We start from the raw sequence: 20447 nt of genomic DNA on the forward strand, positions 1-20447 counted from the left end.
TGCCGCCTATTGGCGGTTTTAATTTCACATTTTAGGTACCTTTTCATTTTTTAAATAATTTCAAACATCAGTTTTCAATGTTTTATCTTTAAAATATCAAAACATTATTTATTCATTTGTAACTGCAGGTTACAGTATTCCATGTTCCACAGAGCTGAACATTGGTTTAAAGGTAAAAAAAAAATCAGGTGTCAGCACAATTAAAAATAAGATATCAGCACAATAGCACTCAGCAAAATAGTCTAATTATCGTTATCGATAAAATCCTAGAACTCACTGAGATATAACTTTTTGTCTATATTGCAAACCCTTAATTTTTTTTCTTTATTTTAATGTGCCACCCCAAAATTTACTGTGGCCTCATTTGGCCACCCCTGTTAACATTTTCTGGGGGCGAGACTGTGTCCACGATGTTCACAAAGATAAGCTTGGCCACCACACTGAGACCTGAGTTCTCTTTCTAGACTTTGTAAGGCCCTGGTGACCTTCCTGAATCTTTCCCAGAATGTCCTGGGAAATATGGGTTTGATGCCTTCTACATCTTCATAAATGTAACAGCATCGCAAACCAGGACGCATTAAATGCGCTGTGGCTGTAGAGATAAACCTAAAACTATGCGGTGTGAGAAATGAATGAATACACTGGCTTTGAAGTATACACTGACATGGGCTAAAGAAGACTGTAAAGCAGGGTTGATGTTATATAAGTACATCGTGTAATCGTGCAGAGTGGTTGCATCCTCCGCAAGCGGAGGACTTAATCTGATGTGAAAGAAGAGGAGGGAGTTGCAGCTACTGTTGGTAAATCTGATTCATTCAAATGAATCGGTTCGTTCGAACGGTTAAGTGCTTAAATTCTGTATGGATTCAGAACAGTTCAAAAGTCATCAGAAAGAGATGTCCTCTTTGCAAGGAAAATAGAAGCATAGTCTAATTAAGGTTTTATTTTTAATAGGCTATAAAAGATTAAAGGGCACATAATATTTCATAACAATAAGAATGGACAATTTTGGTTTCATATATATATATATATATATATATATATATATATAGCTATATATATATATATATATATATATATATATATATATATATATATATATATATATATATATATATATATATAGCTATATATATATATATATATATATATATATATATATATATATATATATATATATATATATATATATATATATAGCTATCTGACAAGAACAAACAAGAACAAAAGCAAATCATTTAAGCAATCATTTATTAGCCAGTAGGCCTACTGCACACTGATAATGTACAATACGTAACTGGCAGCTAGTGAAATAATTCAGGAGCGCTTCGTTAAAAAGAACCGACTCAGAAGAACCATTCGTTCGAGAAACGGACCTCGCGATTATTCCGGCTTTAGAGAGATGTCTATGAGAGGAAGCGAGTTATGTGTGCCGTTTTCTCTGCAGTCTGGATAAGGCTGGCTAAACTATGGATCATTATATAATTTTCCTGCGATTCTCCCAGGAGGCTAAGGAAATTAGGATATATTAATCTGTCTGTCTTCTTTTCGTCCGAATCAATTTTGCGCAAAATGGATGCACGGAGTTTTGCCGAGACGATCTTCTGGTTTGTGCTCATCGGGGGGAACAGAATGAGCAGGTGAGAATGCGCGCGTCCGTCACACACTGTGAGGAGAAGAAGAAAACATATAGCCCATATCTCTGCAGATTTATTCTCATGCTCAATAAATTATAGCAGTTTAATTGGTTGTCGAAATATTGCCCATTTATGAGAATCTTTATCAAATAGGCTTTAAGCAGTAAATAAATGCATTTGCGAATTTCATCTGATCTGTGAACATCCATCATCCCTCTCTTTTCAGTAATGGATTAAGATGATATTTCCAGTGAGGATTAGAATTCATGCATTTTACGCTTCTGCCTCCAACGTCAAATTTAATGTTAAACATGGGAATCAGAAGATAAATTTAGCCAAAACTGTTCATTCTCATGGATATCATGAATAAACTGATAGGTTAATAAATCTGTGCAGTGCCGTGATACACATTCACATACAGTAATCTGCTTCTATCTCAAATTCTCGTTGTTGCTATGAAATTGGTCAGATTTTCATGTTCGTGTCTTTTGCTTTATAAACAGGATAGATACGTTGTAGTTATGTCTCGCTGGTGGTATGTTAGATATAAATAATATGCTGTCATAAATATTTCTACGTTTCCATGGAGCTCTGGACCTTACAGTTTAAAGCACGCATATTCAACCATATATAGGTTAAAAGGGGTTTTCAAGCATCACAACAATAAAAGTGCAATACATATTTATTTCCCCCTTACATTAGAATGTTTCATTTTTACATAAATATCTGTTACACTGAATGACTGTAATATTATTTCATCCACATGATATTTTATTTTTATAAACATTATTGGAAACATTGAAATAGACACTTTGCTTGCATGCTCTTTATGTATATAAAATACATTTTGTAAAATGTATTTGATTCTGACACTAAAATGGGATGTCTTGTCCTTGACCCACATGCACACGTCTCTCCCTTTGCTTGTTGTGCGGTTCACATGCAGTTCATTTCTCATGTGAATGTGCATCAACACATTAGGCTCTTTTGCCCCTTGTTTACAGTACACTACAGCTTGTATGTTGTTCTTTTTTGGGATGAATCTAACAGAATAATCAGTATTGTAGGTCAAATTTCAAAATAAAGAAAAAAAATAAGATGTAATGTTACGTAATGTATTAACACCTATTTTAGGACTATCCCATATATTGTTTATTGTTGTTGTTTTTTTTTTAATTGTGGGAAAGGTTATGGTAACTTTTTTGTCCAATGTACTTGAAAATGATAAGTTGAATTGATATATAATCTTAATTTCTTTGGTTATTAGGCACATTAAACAGCATCATAGTGAATGGGATTTGAAAAGACAGTGAGAGAAGTAGCACCTCTCTCTGCAGTCTCTGTTAATAGTTTTGGTTCCTTGTCGCTGTCACCTCTGGCTTGCTTAGTTGGGGACACTTAATTTCCTGGGATATTGTCGACTTGATAGTAAACGATTGCACAGATACCATTTAAACTGAACTGAGCTGAGCTGGATGATGACATCATTGAATGCAATGATGAACTACCTTTTTGCATTATTAACACACTATTTTCCTATTTAATGTTGTTCAGTTGCTTTGTTACAATCTGTATTGTTAAAAGCGCTATATAAATAAAGTTGACTTGACTTGACTAGTTCCTCTGAACATGAAGCGCTTGACTCAGGCTCAGGTTAAGTTACCACAACAATACCACAATACCACAACTAATGCCATCTGAAGCACTTGTGCCAAAGAATTGGTAAGTCCTTTTTTTCCTCTGCTGTGAGAAGGGGGAACTCACTGGTCCCACCACCTGATTTTTTTAATTGCAGTCCTCTGCAGTGCCCTTTTCTTCTATGGCAGGCTTCCTAGATCCTGCCACTTCTTGCGGATGTCCTTGCCTGAACCTTTAACACCCCTGGTAATTTGGTAGCAATGTCCTCACATATGTTTTGTTTTTCCTTATTTGTATGGTGTCCTTTAAATCTGGTGAAAATAACATATTTGTTTCACTCTACCTCCTCCAGAAGGACATTAATTTAAACTGAATTGAATCTTTTTTTTTTTTCATTTTGTCAGTACCTCAGCCTGTTGGTAGGTGCTTTATATTCAGTAGACTTGTTTTGACCAGTGAAAACAATTGACTGCAAACAATAATTGTTTTGTATTAAACAATGACTCAGATCATGAAATACATTTATTAGGCTTAGAGTAAGGGAGGCTTGGGAAAAGAGAGTATACACGGAGCGTGTGAAAACTATGGCTTTATTTTAAATATTTTGTAAATGTTCTTTAATGTTATCCATAGTTTTTTGTGGATTTTTAAAAAAAACATTTTTTTAAAACAAGTATCAGTTCTGGCACCGTTTAAGCACCGGTACCGTTTTAAAAGTATGAAATGGTACCGGTATCGTAAAAAACCCAATAAATACCCAACCCTATTTGTAACTCTAAGGAGAGCAGTCTCAGTACTATGATACGGTCTAAATCCTGACTGGAAATCCTCACATATACCATTATTCTCTAAGAAGGAATATAATTGTGAGGATACCACCTTTTCTAGTATCTTGGACAGAAAAGGGAGATTCGAGATTGGTCTATAATTAACAAGTTCTCTGGGGTCAAGCTGTGGCTTTTTTATGAGAGGCTTAATAACAGCCAGTTTGAAGGTTTTGGGGACATATCCTAATGACAATGAGGAATTAATAATAGTCAGAAGAGGATATATGACTTCTGGAAGCACCTCTTTTAGGAGCTTAGATGGTATAGGGTCTAACATACATGCTGTTGGTTTAGATGATTTAACAAGTTTATACAATTCTTCCTCTCCTATAGTAGAGAATGAATGGAACTGTTCCTCAGGGGGTCTATAGTGCACTGTCTGATATGATACGGTAGCTGACGGCTGAATGATTACAATTTTATCTCTAATAGTATCAATTTTAGAAGTAAAGTAGTTCATAAAGTCATTACTGTTGTGGTGTTGGGAAATGTCAACACTTGTTGAGGCTTTATTTTTAGTTAATTTAGCCACTGTATTGAATAAATACCTGGGGTTATGTTTGTTTTCTTCTAAAAGAGAAGAAAAGTAATCAGATCTAGCATTTTTTAATTCTTTTCTTTAGGATAGTTTACTTTCCCACCAAGCAATACGAAATATGTCTAGTTTTCAGCCCATTTTTTCAGGCTGCTCTCTTTAGTGTGCGAGTATGCTCATTATACCATGGTGTCAAACTGTTTACCTTAACTTTCCTTAAGTGTAAAGGAGCAACCACATCTAACAAAATGCTAGAAAAGAGAGAGTCCATAGTTTCTGTTACATCATCAAGTTCTTGGATATGCTAAGGAATTGAGATAAATCAGGAAAATTAGCTACAAAGCAGTCTTTTGTGGTAGAACTGATGGTTCTACCATACTTGTAACAAGGATTAGAATTTACAGTTTTAGATGCATGAAGTTTACACAAAACTAAATAATGATCTGAGATATAATTTCTTCTATTATCAGCTGAACGTGTTGTCTAACCCCAATAGAGTTCAAAATGTCTATGAATGCTGATCCCAATGCATCTTTTTCATTATTAACATGGATAATAAGATCACCAAGAAATAAAACTTAATCTGCAGCCAGAACTAACTCGGTCATACTCGGTCAAACTCTTTGATAAAGTCTGTATGGTACAGTACCCTGGTGGGCTGTGTACAAAATAATGTAATCATCAGGTTTTAGCCAGGTTTCTGACAAACGGAGCACATATACTGTAGATTATGTTCATATTGGATCTTTATTCCTTATTTGTTGAACCTCAATGAAATTTTTACTCTTAATGTTTTTTTTTTCTTTCTAGTTCGGGGAACAGACACAGTCTCTATAGTGTGATATCTAGGTGAAAGAGTCTCTATGTGCTGAGAATTAACTGACCTCTGTGACGGGAGGCAGCTAGCAGACGGTCGGTTTAGCCAGTCTGTCTGCTTCCTGACCTGGGCCCCAGTTAGTCAAGTATAAACACTAAGACTATTTGCCATATTTCTAGAGAGACCATCTCTTTTAAACAGGTCAGGTCTGCCCCAAAAGCTCGTCCAATTGTCTATATAACCTATGTTATTCTGTGGGCACCACTTAGACATCCAGGCATTGAGTGATGACAATCTGCTATGCATCTCGTCACCACGGTAAGCAGGGAGGGGACCAGAGCATATTACAGTGTCTGACATCGTGCTTGCAAGTTCACACACCTCTTTAATGTTATTTTTAGTGATCTCTGACTGCCGAAGTTGAATTTCATTAGCATGAATATCTTACTGTATTTACGTTTAGCATTAGCCAGCACTTTTCAATTTGCCAAGATGTCAGGCGCTCTGGCTCCCAGTAAACAGTGGACTATGGTGGCTGGTGTCTCAATTTGCATGTTCCGTCATGGCCGTCGCTAGTGGGGTGAAAGGTTGTGATGATTATAGGGGCCCACGGCCGAGGGGGGGCCCCCGGCGATCTCTACCATCTGGCTGAAGCGAGAGACAGGCCACTGCTGCGTGTCGTCTCGAAAGCCTATAATTTCACATGTTTTTAAGCCTTGCCAATTTAAACATTCAAAAGCGTTTAAAGCATTCAAACACAAGACGCGGAAAAGCTCAACTGAGCAGCTGGTTACTCGCGCGCTGTGTTCGGTGCGCACGTGGAGAGAGAGCCGCGTCTGACAGACAGCAACACTGAACCGAGCTCTCTTCTGCGACGTTCTCCTCGAAGTTCCTCCTGTACCTGAACGAGTGAATGCAAATCACAGTTTAAACAAACAGAAAACAGCCCAATTCAGCAGCCGCGGTGTTCTTAGTTCAGGGTTCACGCTGATAGAGGCGGCCCAAAACACTTGAACACTTTGTCTGTTTTTTCTTTTCTTTTCTTTTTTTTCTTGTACGACAAATACATAAAAAATATGTCAAAATACCCGTCTTGGAAAGTATGTTCGAAAAAATTATCGGTTGTCTTAAACATTTCGGATGTGTATTATATTGGATGAGTTCATTGTCTCTTAAAATGAGGGTTAGCTGCTGTAATGTTAATCCAAGAAAATGAAAGAAAGAAAATCACTCCCTGCTCTCGACTGAATTACTTTGTAGTTTTAACAAGAATTAATGCATAGTCAAACCAACAATTATTCAGACACCAGATATCATTTTTGATAATATTTTTTTTCTTCCTTTTTTATTACTAGTACGTGCACACTATAATGAATTTATGTAAGTGAGTATAGCAAAATAAAGTGAACTGTGGCATATTATACCCAAATAAACTTTCATAAAGTGGATTAGTGAAATTGATACAAAAAATAAATGAATAAATAATTTTTGGGACCAAAGACCACACTTTGACCTCACCATGTTTTGCTTACGTGTTTTTTCCAGAATTGCTAATGCAACCTTTTAACACCACAGACTGAACAAAATTAATCATTGCTTGGTAATTGGTCAACAAAGTATTGACAGTTGTCTGAAGTTTCCGTTTGATTGTAATCCATTAAATATCTTTCTATCAAATTTATCTGATATTATGATGATATTAAGATGAATTTGTTCTGACAGTCTAACTCTGGGTTCTTGTCAGATTTTATTACCATTTTCTGAACTAGAGCAAATAAACTCTGACACAAACTTTGAAAAAAAAAGTAAACTCTGTGTAAATGGCACAAACAAATAAAAAGAACGAACATACAAATTAAACACTTTCAAACAGGGCTCACTGGTACAACCTGCACCAGGGCCCCTCTAACCCCTACTGCCCTGCGTTCAGTACAATAGAATCACCAAGAACTAGAGCACTTTCTTCAGGTTTCTCAGTGGGTGCATCACTGAGTGAGGAGAACCTGTTTAATGTATTGATCGGGAAACAGAAAAGCTGTGTTTTGACCCACAGTCACCCAGTTGCCTTGCTGAAGGGGCGCTATTATTAGCGGACCCGAACAATGTACAGGAATCCCTGAGCTAGTCACATCCAAAGCTGTTTCTAGAGCCCTTTCTGTCCTCAGTTAAAGTTTGGATGCGTGTCTTTAATTCTGAAACCTTCTCTGTCAGCCTAACTATTTCCATGTATTTATCACATGTGAATCCCTCGTCGCCGACAGAGATAGATAAACTGTACATGTGGCAAGAGGTGCAGATAACAATAGCAGGAGAAGCCATTACTCACTGAGCTTGAAGAATGATTCTGACTTACCACTGTTGTTTGATGAACTCATGAAAAAAGCGCGAGAGATAAAAGAAACGAGGCAAAATAAAAAAGAAAATGCACCGTTTCTTCCAGTAAACACCACTAAAAGAGATTCACAAAGAAAAGAAAATGAAATGTGGGAGAATGGAAAGAAAAAAGGAAGGATTCTTATCGCATTGAGTTATTCATAGGACATATTGTTTTTTAAATTGAAAGCGCAGGCCACAATTGCACAGTATCTGCTCTCTTTTTCATAGATTTGGCAGAAGAAAAAGACTTATAGAAAATAGTGAGGAGGAACAGAGAACACTGGACTAAAAAGAGCACTTGCCACAGAAATTCTTATAATACCAATGTCTCATACTAAAATAGCTCATGAAGGAAAATTTGCAGATCATTCAGTCAAATTGACAGATGAGTATAATTTTCAGCGCAACCTTATTATTTGAAATTATTTGTTTCAGTTTTGAAAATCTCCAAACTAGAAGTTTCAGCCATATTTTTAAAACGCAATAGGAAAAAAGAGCTTTATATTCCGATTGTCAGTTTTGTTACTTGGATTTGTCCTTTATGTCTGTTTGGCATAGCCCTCATTACCTTCTTAGCTTCCTGATTCAGTGCCCCAATTTGTATTTGATGTCTGTGTCTGTTTGTTGTATTTTGGGCTCGGTTTCTATCATTTTTGGCTTATTTTGTTTCTTATTGTGTAACCAGCATCCATTAAGCCCCTCAGTAAGTTTGGGTTTTGCTTTCTAATGCTAGGTTTCTGTGTTTTATCCTATTTTGCTTAACACCTTTTCAATCCATCCATTTGTCCTGTATTTACATTCACTTCCAACAAAATATGTTCCCATAATATATTTCAATATTGTGAATACCAAACTGCAATTTCATGTCACACATCTGCATCTATGATAAAATTGTGAGAGAGAAAGTGAAGAACATTTGTTTGTTTTGTCCCTTAGGGCCATGCTGAGTGATATTGGTGACTATGTTGCCACAGAAATTGAAATATCCTGGTTGCCTAATCTGGATGATTTAATGAAAGGTTATGCTCGAAACTTTCGCCCAGGGATTGGAGGTGAGTTTATATGTGCAGTTTACACTACACTTCTCAACAACCTGCAGTCATCAGTATTTAGCCTTTTTTCACAACAAACCTCACACTTCCTGTGACAAATGCTCCAGTTTTTACTGTCTATTTTTAGAGTATTTCAATTATCCCACATATATTTAAAACATGTCCTAAGAAACAGGCTGGCACACCACATGTCATATTGATAAGTACCTAGTAATAAAGTAAACCTATGTCAGTGGTTCTCCTCTGCGGACCTGTGTACACATTGCTCTGCATTTATGAAACTGAAGTTATAATTGATTATAATATGTGGGTCATTCTATAATTTAGTTTAAATTTCACGTCCACTGATGTTCATTATTTATTAAACAGTTTTCTATGAGAAAACATACTATTATTTCACAAATATTTTGTATACCAAGTTTTAGTTCGTCCTCATGCAATGTCCGCTTTTTTCTTGAGTTCAAAATAATGAATAAAAAATTGTCAATGAAATCATCTTGCATCTTGATATGCCACACCTGTGAGGTGGATGGGTTATCTCGGCAAAGGAGAAGTACTCACTAACATGGATTTAAACAGATTTGTGAACAATATTTGAGAGAAATAGGACTTTTGTATACATGAAAAAGTCAGAAAACTGGGGGGAAAAACTGAAGTCTGGCATTTATAATTTTGTACAGTGTAATTAAAATATACACTACCAGACAAAAGTTTTTGAACAGTAAGATTTTTATGTTTTTAAAGAAGTCTCTTCTGCTCACCAAGCCTGCATTTATTTGATACAAATTAGAACATAGTAGATTTTTTTAGGTTTCTTTTTTTAATAGAAAGTTCAAAAGAACAGCATTTATCTGAAATATAAATATTTAGTAACATTATAAATGTCTTTGTGAGAAGTGGGTGATAATGAGTGACACCTGCTCCACTCAACGGTCTCGAATCCCAAGGAGGAGCTCTGGAAGGATAAAAGGAGAAGTGACGCCATTCACCTGGGGCTGGAGCCTGCTGCCATCCACCATGATGGGAAGGAGCAGGGAATGGGGAACTCCTGCCAGCTGCCCGAATCCAGAGGAGCCGTCACCGTCCACCAGGTGGCGCATGACTGTCGCGCACAAACAGAACCAAAACACAAAATAAAATCCAGGCCTGGTCCTCTCTCGTCTTGCACTGCTGTCACTCCTCTTTTTATCCTTCTGGGGCTCCTCTGTGGCATTTGAGATCGCTGAGTGGCACAGGTGTCGCTCGTTATCACTTTCACTCCACCGGCCTCACTCCGTTCCCACGGCTCTAAGCCCCGCCCCTCTCGTCACACTCTTAAACATCACTTTTTTTGTCTTACTGATCAAAAAGTTTGATAGGTAATGTATATGAATATTATATTATAATGGGAAAGGATAAAAGGAAAGTGAATGAGGTGGACAGGTGGCTCTTACGTCTTTAAACCTTTGACCCTTGCACATGTGCATCAAGCATAAACCAGGCTTTAAAGGTTCTCAGTTGCTTTGGGAACTACTTCACTAATTTTACAATGTGGCACCCTTCAAACATGACAGATTTGTGTCATATCCTTGTGGATTGTGCTCTGACATATGGCATGGTATCGCTTCAGGAGACTTGAGTCCTGGCTCAAAGTCCCTTGCTGACACAGTTCTCTCTCTTCTCACACTGGCTAATATACTGCAGAATAAAATATTTACATAATTATATATATAAATTATACAGTCACATTGATAGCATTCATAGCAGTCACATGACTCACAACAAATCTAAGCCACTCAAGACTTTTTGTTGACACTGTACACCAAATCTGAGTACCTTGCATTTGTTTTTCTTTCAGAAACTTACCATTCTACATAAAAAAAATAAAAAAATAAAATAAAAAACACAAGTGGAAGTGATATTTTACATTCTTGAAGCAGCTTCCTTCTTTTGGTGTCCAGTGAATGAATTTGATCATTTTATTTCATTTACTTCATTTTTATCTTTTAGCATGGTTCATGTACATTTTTAGTTTTGTATTAAAGATTTTTACAATATAAATAAGGCTTAAAGAGTGCTGTTTTTTCTCAAATTATTTAAATTTAGTTGTCAAGTAGGTGAAGTCTGATCATTTATTTTTTCTTTTCTCACATGTCTCCTCAGGACCTCCTGTGAATGTTGCCATGGCAATTGAAGTCGCCAGTATTGACCATATCTCAGAAGCCAACATGGTAAGGTTTTCCATATCACTATTTCACACGTGTGATGTACTAGATTTGTTTTGTTGTGGTTTAGAAAAAAATAATATTTTTGTCATTAATGTAAATTTAAAAAAAATGTAATGTGCTAAGCTTCTTTTTAATATTCTTCTTTCAAAATGGAGTGGATTGAGTTCCAGAAAGAAAATGTAAAATTAATAATATTTTACACATTTAAAAATCACTGGACACATAAGAAACAACATTTCAGTGGTCCTCTAAACACCATCTTCAGTTGTAAAAACACAGGAAGTAAATTTTGGCAAATATACATAGAAATCACAAGACCACTAAGTTGTCTAAGCTGCTTGCTGGAGCAGATGGTCTTCCACTGTATGTGGTCTTTTTATGTAGTCCAGTGACTCTTAACCTTCAAATGTCCTTCATTTCCTGTTTGCAAATCTGGTCTTTGGGGTCACTATGAACTCAGGCACATATGTTTTCCAATCTAAAAAGTAAAAATCTAAACAATTGTATTTAAAAAAATAAATAATAATAAACACTGCAATAATCAGATATGAACGGGTGTGTGTGTGTGTGTGTGTGTGTGTGTGTGTGTGTGTGTGTGTGTGTGTGCGTACGTACGTGAGTGAGTGAGTATGCTCATTCCATTTTTATTTGTGCTCTATCAGGCCTTCATTTTTGTCTATACATATTCAGATTTATTTAGGATTTATTTGCCAGTTTTTATAAAAATGTCACTCCTGTATGTGCGCGTGCATACATGTGAGTGAGCGTGTCTTTTCTACATTGCATTTGTGCTCTAGTACCAAGCCTTCATTTCTGTGTGAAAATTTTCAGATTTATGCTGGATTTATTTACTTTTTTTTTTTTTTTTTTTTACAAATGAAAAACAATTTAGAGCTACACATACCAACCGAGGATAATTAACAAGACACACCTGAACAGAATCAATCAATAACCATGACGACACAAGAGAAAACAGTGCAAACAAAGTCCAAACTAACAGAAACTGACACATTCAATATTAATGTGTTTACAGCAGAACAAAGCACAGAAGGTTCACAAGCACTTATTGTTGAGTCAATGGTATTCCTGAGAACTGCTGGCAAATAAATCAAATCAGATAAACTTAAAATCATCCTATTAAAATAATATGGGTCAGGTTGATCAGTCAGTCTATTTTCAGACCATATCAACAAAGGTTGTGAATTATGTATTGCTAGTCCTAACCATTATTACCATATTTGATGCACTGATGGATGGCATTATACCAAACTGAATCTGAAGCTGCCACCAAACTTTGTGTGTGCCCTTTATCACAGCACTAATAAGTATTAATTATTATAAAATAATAAGTATTATTATTATCTATGTTAATCGCTGATTTTAATGTGTTTTAGGAGGAAGAGCACCCCATATCAATGGTCAAACTATTGTAATGCACAGCCTCTAATGGCTTATTGCTTGATTTAATTCAGTGCTTTAAAGTAAACTTGTCTGTAAATCTGTACACTACGCAAGTCTCAGAAAGGTTTTGTTTGTGTGCATTTGTTTTGACAGGAATACACCATGACAATATTTCTGCGGCAGAGCTGGAGAGATGACCGTCTGTCGTACAACCACACAAACAAAACTCTTGGCCTGGACAGCCGCTTTGTGGACAAACTCTGGTTACCAGACACATTCATAGTTAATGCCAAATCAGCCTGGTTTCACGATGTCACTGTGGAGAACAAACTCATACGCCTGCAGCCTGATGGAGTCATCCTCTACAGCAGTCGGTTCGTGGCTGTTTTTTGTGCTTTTTAAACTAGTTCGTAATTTTGCATTGGCAATAATGTAAAAGGACTTTGTAATGTTGACTGGTCACGATAAAGGGTAGATAATTCTAATTAAAAAAAAAACGAATACGTTTTTAAATAGGCATTATAGCAAAATAAACACAAAGTGGTCTAATAAATCTGCGTGTCTACTTAATTAATAAATAAAGGCCACCATTGACCAATGACTTATTTCTGAGAGCTGTGTAAAGCAATCTAACTGCACCAACAGTATGAAAAAAATCCCAACAACATCAATATTTTAATAGGATCATATCATTTACTTTCAAGAGGGTTTATTTCTTCTCTGTGACCTGCTTCATGTTCAGAATGTTTAATCGTGATGGTTTCCCTTTTAGAATTACGTCTACAGTTGCATGCGATATGGACCTCACAAAATACCCCATGGATGAACAGGAATGCATGCTAGACCTGGAAAGCTGTGAGTAAAGGCCAAACTTATATCTGGCATCTCTTTTTTGCATTACAGTGTTTCAGCTTCATGAACACAAAAATGATTCCTACACAAAAAGCAAACCATGATAATGATGCCTGTGACTTTTTCTCCCGGTTTCACAGATAAGTCTTAAGACTAGGCCTAGACTAAAATGCATGTTTGAGCTGTTTTAACTTATGAAACTTACATATCTTAAATTATGTGTCATTGATTTGTCTAAAGATGCACACCAGTAATGTTTTTATAAAAACAACAAAATGTCCTAATTGAACTATTGTTTAATCCTAGCTTAATACAAGGCCCGTCTGTTAAACCAGGCCTATATTTCACAAAACTCCTTTATTTCATATATTTTCTTTTTCCTGTGGTGGTTTTGCAGATGGCTACTCTTCAGAAGACATTGTGTATCACTGGTCAGAGAGTCAGAAACACATTCATGGGCTGGACAAATTGGAGCTGTCCCAGTTCACCATCACAGATTATCGCTTTGTCACAGAGGTGATGAACTTTAAATCTGGTGAGGCTTTTCATCGACACTGTCTGATACATCAGATGTAACTAAATTCTCTCAAATACATTATCGCTAATACTGCTGCTACTCTTTTTTGATTTTGAATTGTTTTAATCTGCTTTGTTAACTCAGAAACCATGTTACATATTTTCAAGGCAAATATTGTCGTTCTTGTAACAGCAGGGAGATTTCCACGTCTCAGCTTACGGTTTCAACTAAGACGTAACCGAGGAGTTTACATCATCCAGTCCTACATGCCCTCAATCCTACTGGTTGCCATGTCATGGGTTTCATTCTGGATCAGCCAATCAGCTGTGCCAGCAAGAGTTACTTTAGGTCTGTAACTTACAGTTTCTTAAGTGTACTCTTCACCATATGTGTGTGTGTCTATATATATATATATATATATATATATATACCAGTTACTAGAGTATTAGTAGACTGTCTGATTAATATTCACTTTATTTTAACCTAACTCAGAATATATTCTGTTGACACTAACCTAATAGTATACTATGACTCTGAGTTAGTTGACATGTAGTTACTAAGAGTTAGTAGAATGTCTATTGAAATCAGTAATCAGTAAAATTAGAACATTTAAAACAAATCACACACACAAATGAACCTGACCAGTTAAAGGAATATTTCCATGTGTCCTTTAATCTTCAGGAATCACAACGGTGCTCACCATGACAACACTGATGGTCAGTGCTCGTTCATCATTGCCCCGTGCTTCTGCCATCAAAGCTCTGGACGTGTATTTCTGGATCTGCTACGTCTTTGTATTCGCTGCCTTGATCGAATACGCTTTTGCTCATTATAATGCAGACTACAGCAAGAAGGAGAAAGCCAAAGTCAAGACGAATAAGAGTGCAGAGGTACTATCAAAAGATTATTTTTGTGCAGAAGGGTGAAACTGTGTGCTATAACTGACCAAGTCTCGAGCATTTCATATATTCTCAAATCTCAAGTAGGATGAATTCAGGTAAAGTGGGTCATTGAAGATTGCACTGTGCTCAGTGGGTTTTCACTTTAAGAGTATAACAATAGTCTTTAATTTAAGGGACACTATTAAGATATGGGATATTTTTTTTATAAATCAGAGATGGCCTAATTTACCTGAAAATACATTTGTCCGCATGTCAAAATGTTTATTGTTATGTACCTTCCAAATAAAATTTAAATCACATGAAAATATTACAGCTGCACCTTAAAGTAAACAAAGGCAATAAATAAATGGAAAACATATATCGGTAACTAAACTAAAAGCCAGTTTTCCCTGAATTTACCATTTCCCACCAATATTAATTAAAACCTTATTCAGTTTAGAGTATAACATAGTTTAAAAATAATTCCCACCTGTGACTTTTAATGGACAACTCTTATTTTCCCCTCATTTTCTTTTGCAGTCCATGGTAAAGAATGGAAAGCAGGCCATGGTTCTGTTTTCGCTCTCTGTGGCTGGCATGAACCAGGGCCTCCTCGTCACAAACAGGCAGAACAGGGCCCAGCGGACCACTGACCCTCCTGGAGATCCACATGAAGAGACGGAGGTCCGTGGCACTCGGTCCCGACGGGCACAGAAGGAAAGCAGTGAAGAGAAGAAATGCTGCAAGTGTAAACCTATCGATGCTGACACCATCGATATCTACGCTCGGGCTGTCTTCCCTTTCACCTTTGCTGTGGTAAATGTCATCTACTGGGTGGCATACACAGTGTAAATGATTTATAATATTTTGACCTCTGCATGTATATAAATCAATAAATGATGTGACAACAGAACTATACTATTATTAGAATATGAGAATAGCTGGATTGTTAATGCTTATATATTATCATAGGGTAGTCTTTAAAAATATGTTAAATGCATTGTTTGTTTGTTTTTGGAAGAAGAGGGGTCTATTGCATTTTAGAAGACTGATACATACCTCTGCATCTTTACAAATAGTCCTTAATGCTTTACAATGCCATTTCCTTATTGCTTTTTTGCTCTTTCATAATATTTGCACCAGAATAGCCTTCTAAGTACTGGTATGAATGAACTAAAGCAGAAATGTATCCTGATTTATGAATTATTATTTTTTTATTAATTATTTTTCTCAATCTTTAAATCTTTCCTCATAGAAGAGTTCAGCATTTTTGTTACATTGATAGCTATTACTGTTACAGCAATATCTGTGTTTCTTGCAACTTAATGTTGTTCTTGAAAAAAAATTCTAATTATTATTAACATACAAATTAGATTAGATTTTTCTGTACATGTAATCTCAATGTTATTAATCTCCTAGCAATGGGGTTTAAATATGAGCAAATACAATTTTTTGTGTTGGAAAAATGTTACAAATGAGCCATGGGAACCCTGCCCACAAGTAATGATGGTAGTGATGCTATTCTGAGCAATTTGTTCTGTTCAATATCTTCTATTTAGCTTTTTCTTTTGTCAGAGGTAGCTCTAATTCTGGAGTGCCACATTTGTGCTGCAACAACATTTGCCATTGTCATGACAATCAACACACATTGGTGAAAATTAACGTTATTATTTCCTTTTTTTTTTTTTTTAAGTATATTAATGCCATCACTGTGTTGTAAGTCTGTGAGGGGACATTGGCACCAAGATAAAGACATGACAAATTGACAAAGTTGATAAATAAACCTGTTCTTGTCACCCAAGATTGAAGTGTTTTGAGATTGGATTGCGAAATTCCTATAACCTAATATTAATGATTACTCTAATATATATCCTCTTTAGAACTCATGGTAGAGAGGTGATGGTGATTGTAACGAGGTTCTGACTAATGTAGAGGAAGGAGACCAGGGTCAGCGTACGGGGCTCGTGAGTGTTTAAACACTAATCAAAACAAAACAAACAAACGCAGCAGGTGCGCGCACTTCACAAAACTCTTCTCTGCTTCGGTACTGCAGTCTTCTGTCCTTGACAGCTCACCAGCTCACACTCATTAGTCCCAGTCTCTCTCGTTCTTCGCTGGCTGTCGCACTGCTTAAATACTGGTTCCCCCCGCCAATCACTGCAACGAGATCCAGGAGTTAATTGTCTCTCACCTGAACCACTTACCGCCGCTCGTCTCTTCACTCGCTCTCCTGTTGCAGACTTCGCTAAACCACGCCTCCCCCGCCACATACCCCCACCGCCCGACTCAGGCCGGGGAGCCATCCCAATATTAGTTCATTCCTGGAGAGGAAGTCGGCCACAGCCATCTACGCTCCCGGCATGTGAATCACCTTGAACTTAAATGGCTGTAAAGCTTTATAGATACCAACGGGTGAGAATAGCGAAGGGTGAGAACCGCCCACCTGATGGCCAAACACTCCTTCTCTATGGTGCTGTACTTAGTCTCTCTCTTCGAGAGCTTTCGACTGATGTACAGCACCGGGTGCCCCCCCCCCCACCTCCTGGGACAGTACCGCGCCCAGCCCCCTGTCCGATGCGTCAGTCTGCAAGAAAAAGGGGAGAGCAAAATTAGGAGAGTGCGGGAGCGGCCTGCCACACAGGGCAGCCTTAACTCGGGTAAAGGCCTGTTGGCACCGCTCCATCCACTGGACCATATCTGGCACCTCCTTTTTAGTGAGGTCAGTCAACGGGCTGGTGAGGTCCGAATAACGAGGAATAAACCTCCTGTAATATCCCGCTAATTTGCAATTGCTGCCGTCTTATCGATTTGGGGACGCACCTGCCCGTGGCCCAAGTGGAAGCCCAGATACTTTACCTCCACCCGCCCAACTGCGCACTTCTTGAGGTTGACCGTTAGCCCCGCCCGTCTTAGCGCCCTGAGGACCGCCCTCACATGCTCCATATGCCGCTGCCAGTCCCCACTATAGATGATAATATCATCCAGGTAGGCCGCGTCATATGCAGCATGGGGCCGCAGCACTCGATCCATGAGGTGCTGAAACGTAGCCGGGACCCCGAACTAGCCGAAAGGAAGCGTAACAAATTGGTGTAATCTTTGGACATGGGAGATAAGGGGATCTGCCAATATCCCTTTGTTAAGTCCAAGGGGGGAAAACACGTCCGCAAATTCTACCTGCAAACGCACAATGTCGGAGAGCTGCAAGGGCGAGAGGTGGTCCCCTCCTAGGGCCAGTGCAAGGGGTTTTTCTTTAATAATCGCTTCTGGCCCGAGATCCTCCTCCCCACTCACTGCCGTCGCTAGCAACACGGACTCCTCCCTGCTCCATTTTTTAAGGAGGTTGAGGTGGTAGATTTGCCGTGAGTCGCCTCTATCTGTTCGTACTACCTCATAATTGAGATCTCCTATCCGCCGTGTGACCTCAAAGGGTCCTTGCCACTTGGCTAATAATTTACAGTTTGGCAGTAACATGAGCACTTTATCTCCCGATGCAAATTCTCATAGCTTAGTCCCCCGGTTATATAGCTGGCTTTGTCTGTCCTGGGTCTGAAGCAAATTCTCCATAGAGAGCCGCCCCATTGTATGGAGTTATGCGCAGGTCCAGGGCATATTGAATTTCACTTTTGCTCTCCGAGTGGCGGTCCTCCCAAGTTTCTTTCAGGACGTCTAACACCCCCCGGGGCTGACGTCCATAAAAAAGCTCGAAGTGGGAAAACCCAGTGGAGGCTTGGGGGACCTCGCACACAGCAAATAAGAGGGGTTCTGGCCAACGGTCCCAATTTTTCGCATCTTCCTGTATGAACTTCCGGATCATGGTTTTTAATGTGCGATTAAACCGTTCGACCAGTCCGTCCATTTGTGGGTGATAGACGCTGGTACGCACCGCTTTAATGCCCAACAATCCGTACAGTTCGTTTAATGTGCATGGCATAAACGCGGTGCCCTGGTCCGTGAGAATCTCCTTTGGGATTCCCTTGTGGGAGATTAAACGAAACAAGGCATCCGCCACACTCTTCGCCAAGATGTTGCAGAGCACCACTGCTTCAGGATATCGTGTCACGTAATCCACTAACACCAACACGAAACGGTGTCCCCTTGCCGATCGCTCTAACGGCCCGATGAGGTCCATACCAATTCTTTCGAAGGGGACCTGCACTAGAGGAATAGGGCGCAAAGGCGCTTTTGGGGTGGCTACATAGTGGATTCGAACCCGGGTCTCTCACACCAATTGCATGTGTCTTATCCACTGCGCCAACACCAACCCTTAACCATGCGGCCCGTATCCAATGTCCAGGATTGATTCAGGCTTTGATGGATGGAGGTCTGGTTACAACATGAATCCACCAGAGCCTGATAGGTACCCCCCTTAATACTCACGGGTATTGGGAGACAGGGAAGAGAGAGAGAGAGAGACAGCAGGGAGGGGCTCGCCAACCCCGGAGCACACCGCCAGCTGATCCTCCACCAGTTGGATGGCCAGATCCAGCGACGCCGGGCGGTGGCACTGGACCCACTGGGCGTTCTTCTTCGGAAGGCGGGAGATGAACTGTTCCAGTACCACTGGGTTGATGATGGAATCGCCATCACTGCCTCCGGCCAACAGCCATTTGCGGCACGAGTCCCGGAGCTGCTGTGCCAACACAAAGGATTGGTCCGCTTCAGCCAGTTCCAGCGACCGGAAATGCTGCCGATGTTGTTCTGGGCTGAGTCTGACCCTCTGGAGGATGGCTACTCTCAGGTGGGTGTAGACCAGGAGGTTTGGGACGGGCAGTTGTTAGGCCGCCTCCCCCGACAGCAGAGGGATCACCCGGAGGGGTCAGCTGTCCTTCGGCTACCCACAGGCCTCCGCCGTCCGCTCGAAGAGGACGAGGAACGCCTCTGGGTCGTCCGTGGGCCCCATCTTTGTGAGCGGCATGTGGGGGGCGGGGGATACACTGGGGGAGGCCGTCCCCATCTGACTCTCCCGGGTCCTGCAAGCTCCGGAACAGCTCGCTGGGCCGGCATCATGGCCTGGAACCAGTGATCATGGTCGGCCCGCAGATCCAGCAGGGCCTGGTGGTGTTCTTGATGTAGGCCCATGAGCAATGTAATGATGTCCGCAAATAGCGACGTCGATGGTCCCGACAGAGTCTGCATGGCGGAGCGCTCTCCTTCCTCCCGGGTTTCGGCACCAATGTAACAAGGTTCTGACTAATGTAGAGGAAGGAGACCAGGGTCAGCATACGGGGCTCGTGAGAGATTTTATTTAAACACTAATCAAAACAAAACAAACAAACGCGGCAGGTGCGCGCACTTCACAAAACTCTTCTCTGCTTCGGTACTGCAGTCTTCTGTCCTTGACAGCTCACCAGCTCACACTCACGAGTCCCTGTCTCTCTTGTTCTTCGCCGGCAGTCGCGCTGCTTAAATACTGGCTCCCCACGCCAATCACTGCAACGAGATCCAGGTGTTAATTGTCTCTCACCTGAACCACTTACCACCGCTCGTCTCTTCACTCGCTCTCCCGTTGCAGACTTCGCTAGACCATGCCTCCCCCGCCACAGTGATGAAGTAATGCAGCTCTATTCAATTTTGTTCTGACCTTGTTTAATTAAACACACCAAGGGCTACATTTCCCCAAATCATTGTAAGCCTAAACTGATAGTAGAACCATCGATGGCCCTATGATCAACTTAGGTTTGTGATGCTTTTGGGAAATGCAGCCCAA

The 20447-nt window shown here is 39.4% G+C and overlaps 1 protein-coding gene across 1 annotated transcript; it reads left to right on the forward strand.

The window, feature by feature from the left end:
- The first annotated feature begins 1375 nt into the window (after positions 1-1375).
- On the forward strand, positions 1376-16332 carry gabrd (gamma-aminobutyric acid type A receptor subunit delta). Its single transcript, XM_026270687.1, has 9 exons — positions 1376-1640; positions 8767-8882; positions 11025-11092; positions 12644-12864; positions 13263-13345; positions 13740-13877; positions 14052-14207; positions 14541-14749; positions 15281-16332. Exons 1-9 carry the CDS (start codon positions 1573-1575, stop codon positions 15590-15592), a joined length of 1371 nt encoding a protein of 456 aa, XP_026126472.1. The 5' UTR covers positions 1376-1572; the 3' UTR covers positions 15593-16332.
- The last annotated feature ends 4115 nt before the right edge of the window (positions 16333-20447 follow it).

This window comes from Carassius auratus, chromosome 8 (assembly GCF_003368295.1).
Source record: "Carassius auratus strain Wakin chromosome 8, ASM336829v1, whole genome shotgun sequence".
NCBI lineage: Eukaryota > Metazoa > Chordata > Actinopteri > Cypriniformes > Cyprinidae > Carassius > Carassius auratus.

What these genes read in the sequence shown, in the direction of transcription:
- gabrd (XM_026270687.1), top strand. Translation starts at nt 1,573, where the DNA reads ATGGATGCACGGAGTTTTGCCGAGACGATCTTCTGGTTTGTGCTCATC. An exon ending in CATGCTAGACCTGGAAAGCT is followed by an intron (nt 13,346 to 13,739) that starts GTGAGTAAAGGC and finishes GTGGTTTTGCAG; the next exon opens with ATGGCTACTCTTCAGAAGAC. An exon ending in GGTGATGAACTTTAAATCTG is followed by an intron (nt 13,878 to 14,051) that starts GTGAGGCTTTTC and finishes TTCTTGTAACAG; the next exon opens with CAGGGAGATTTCCACGTCTC.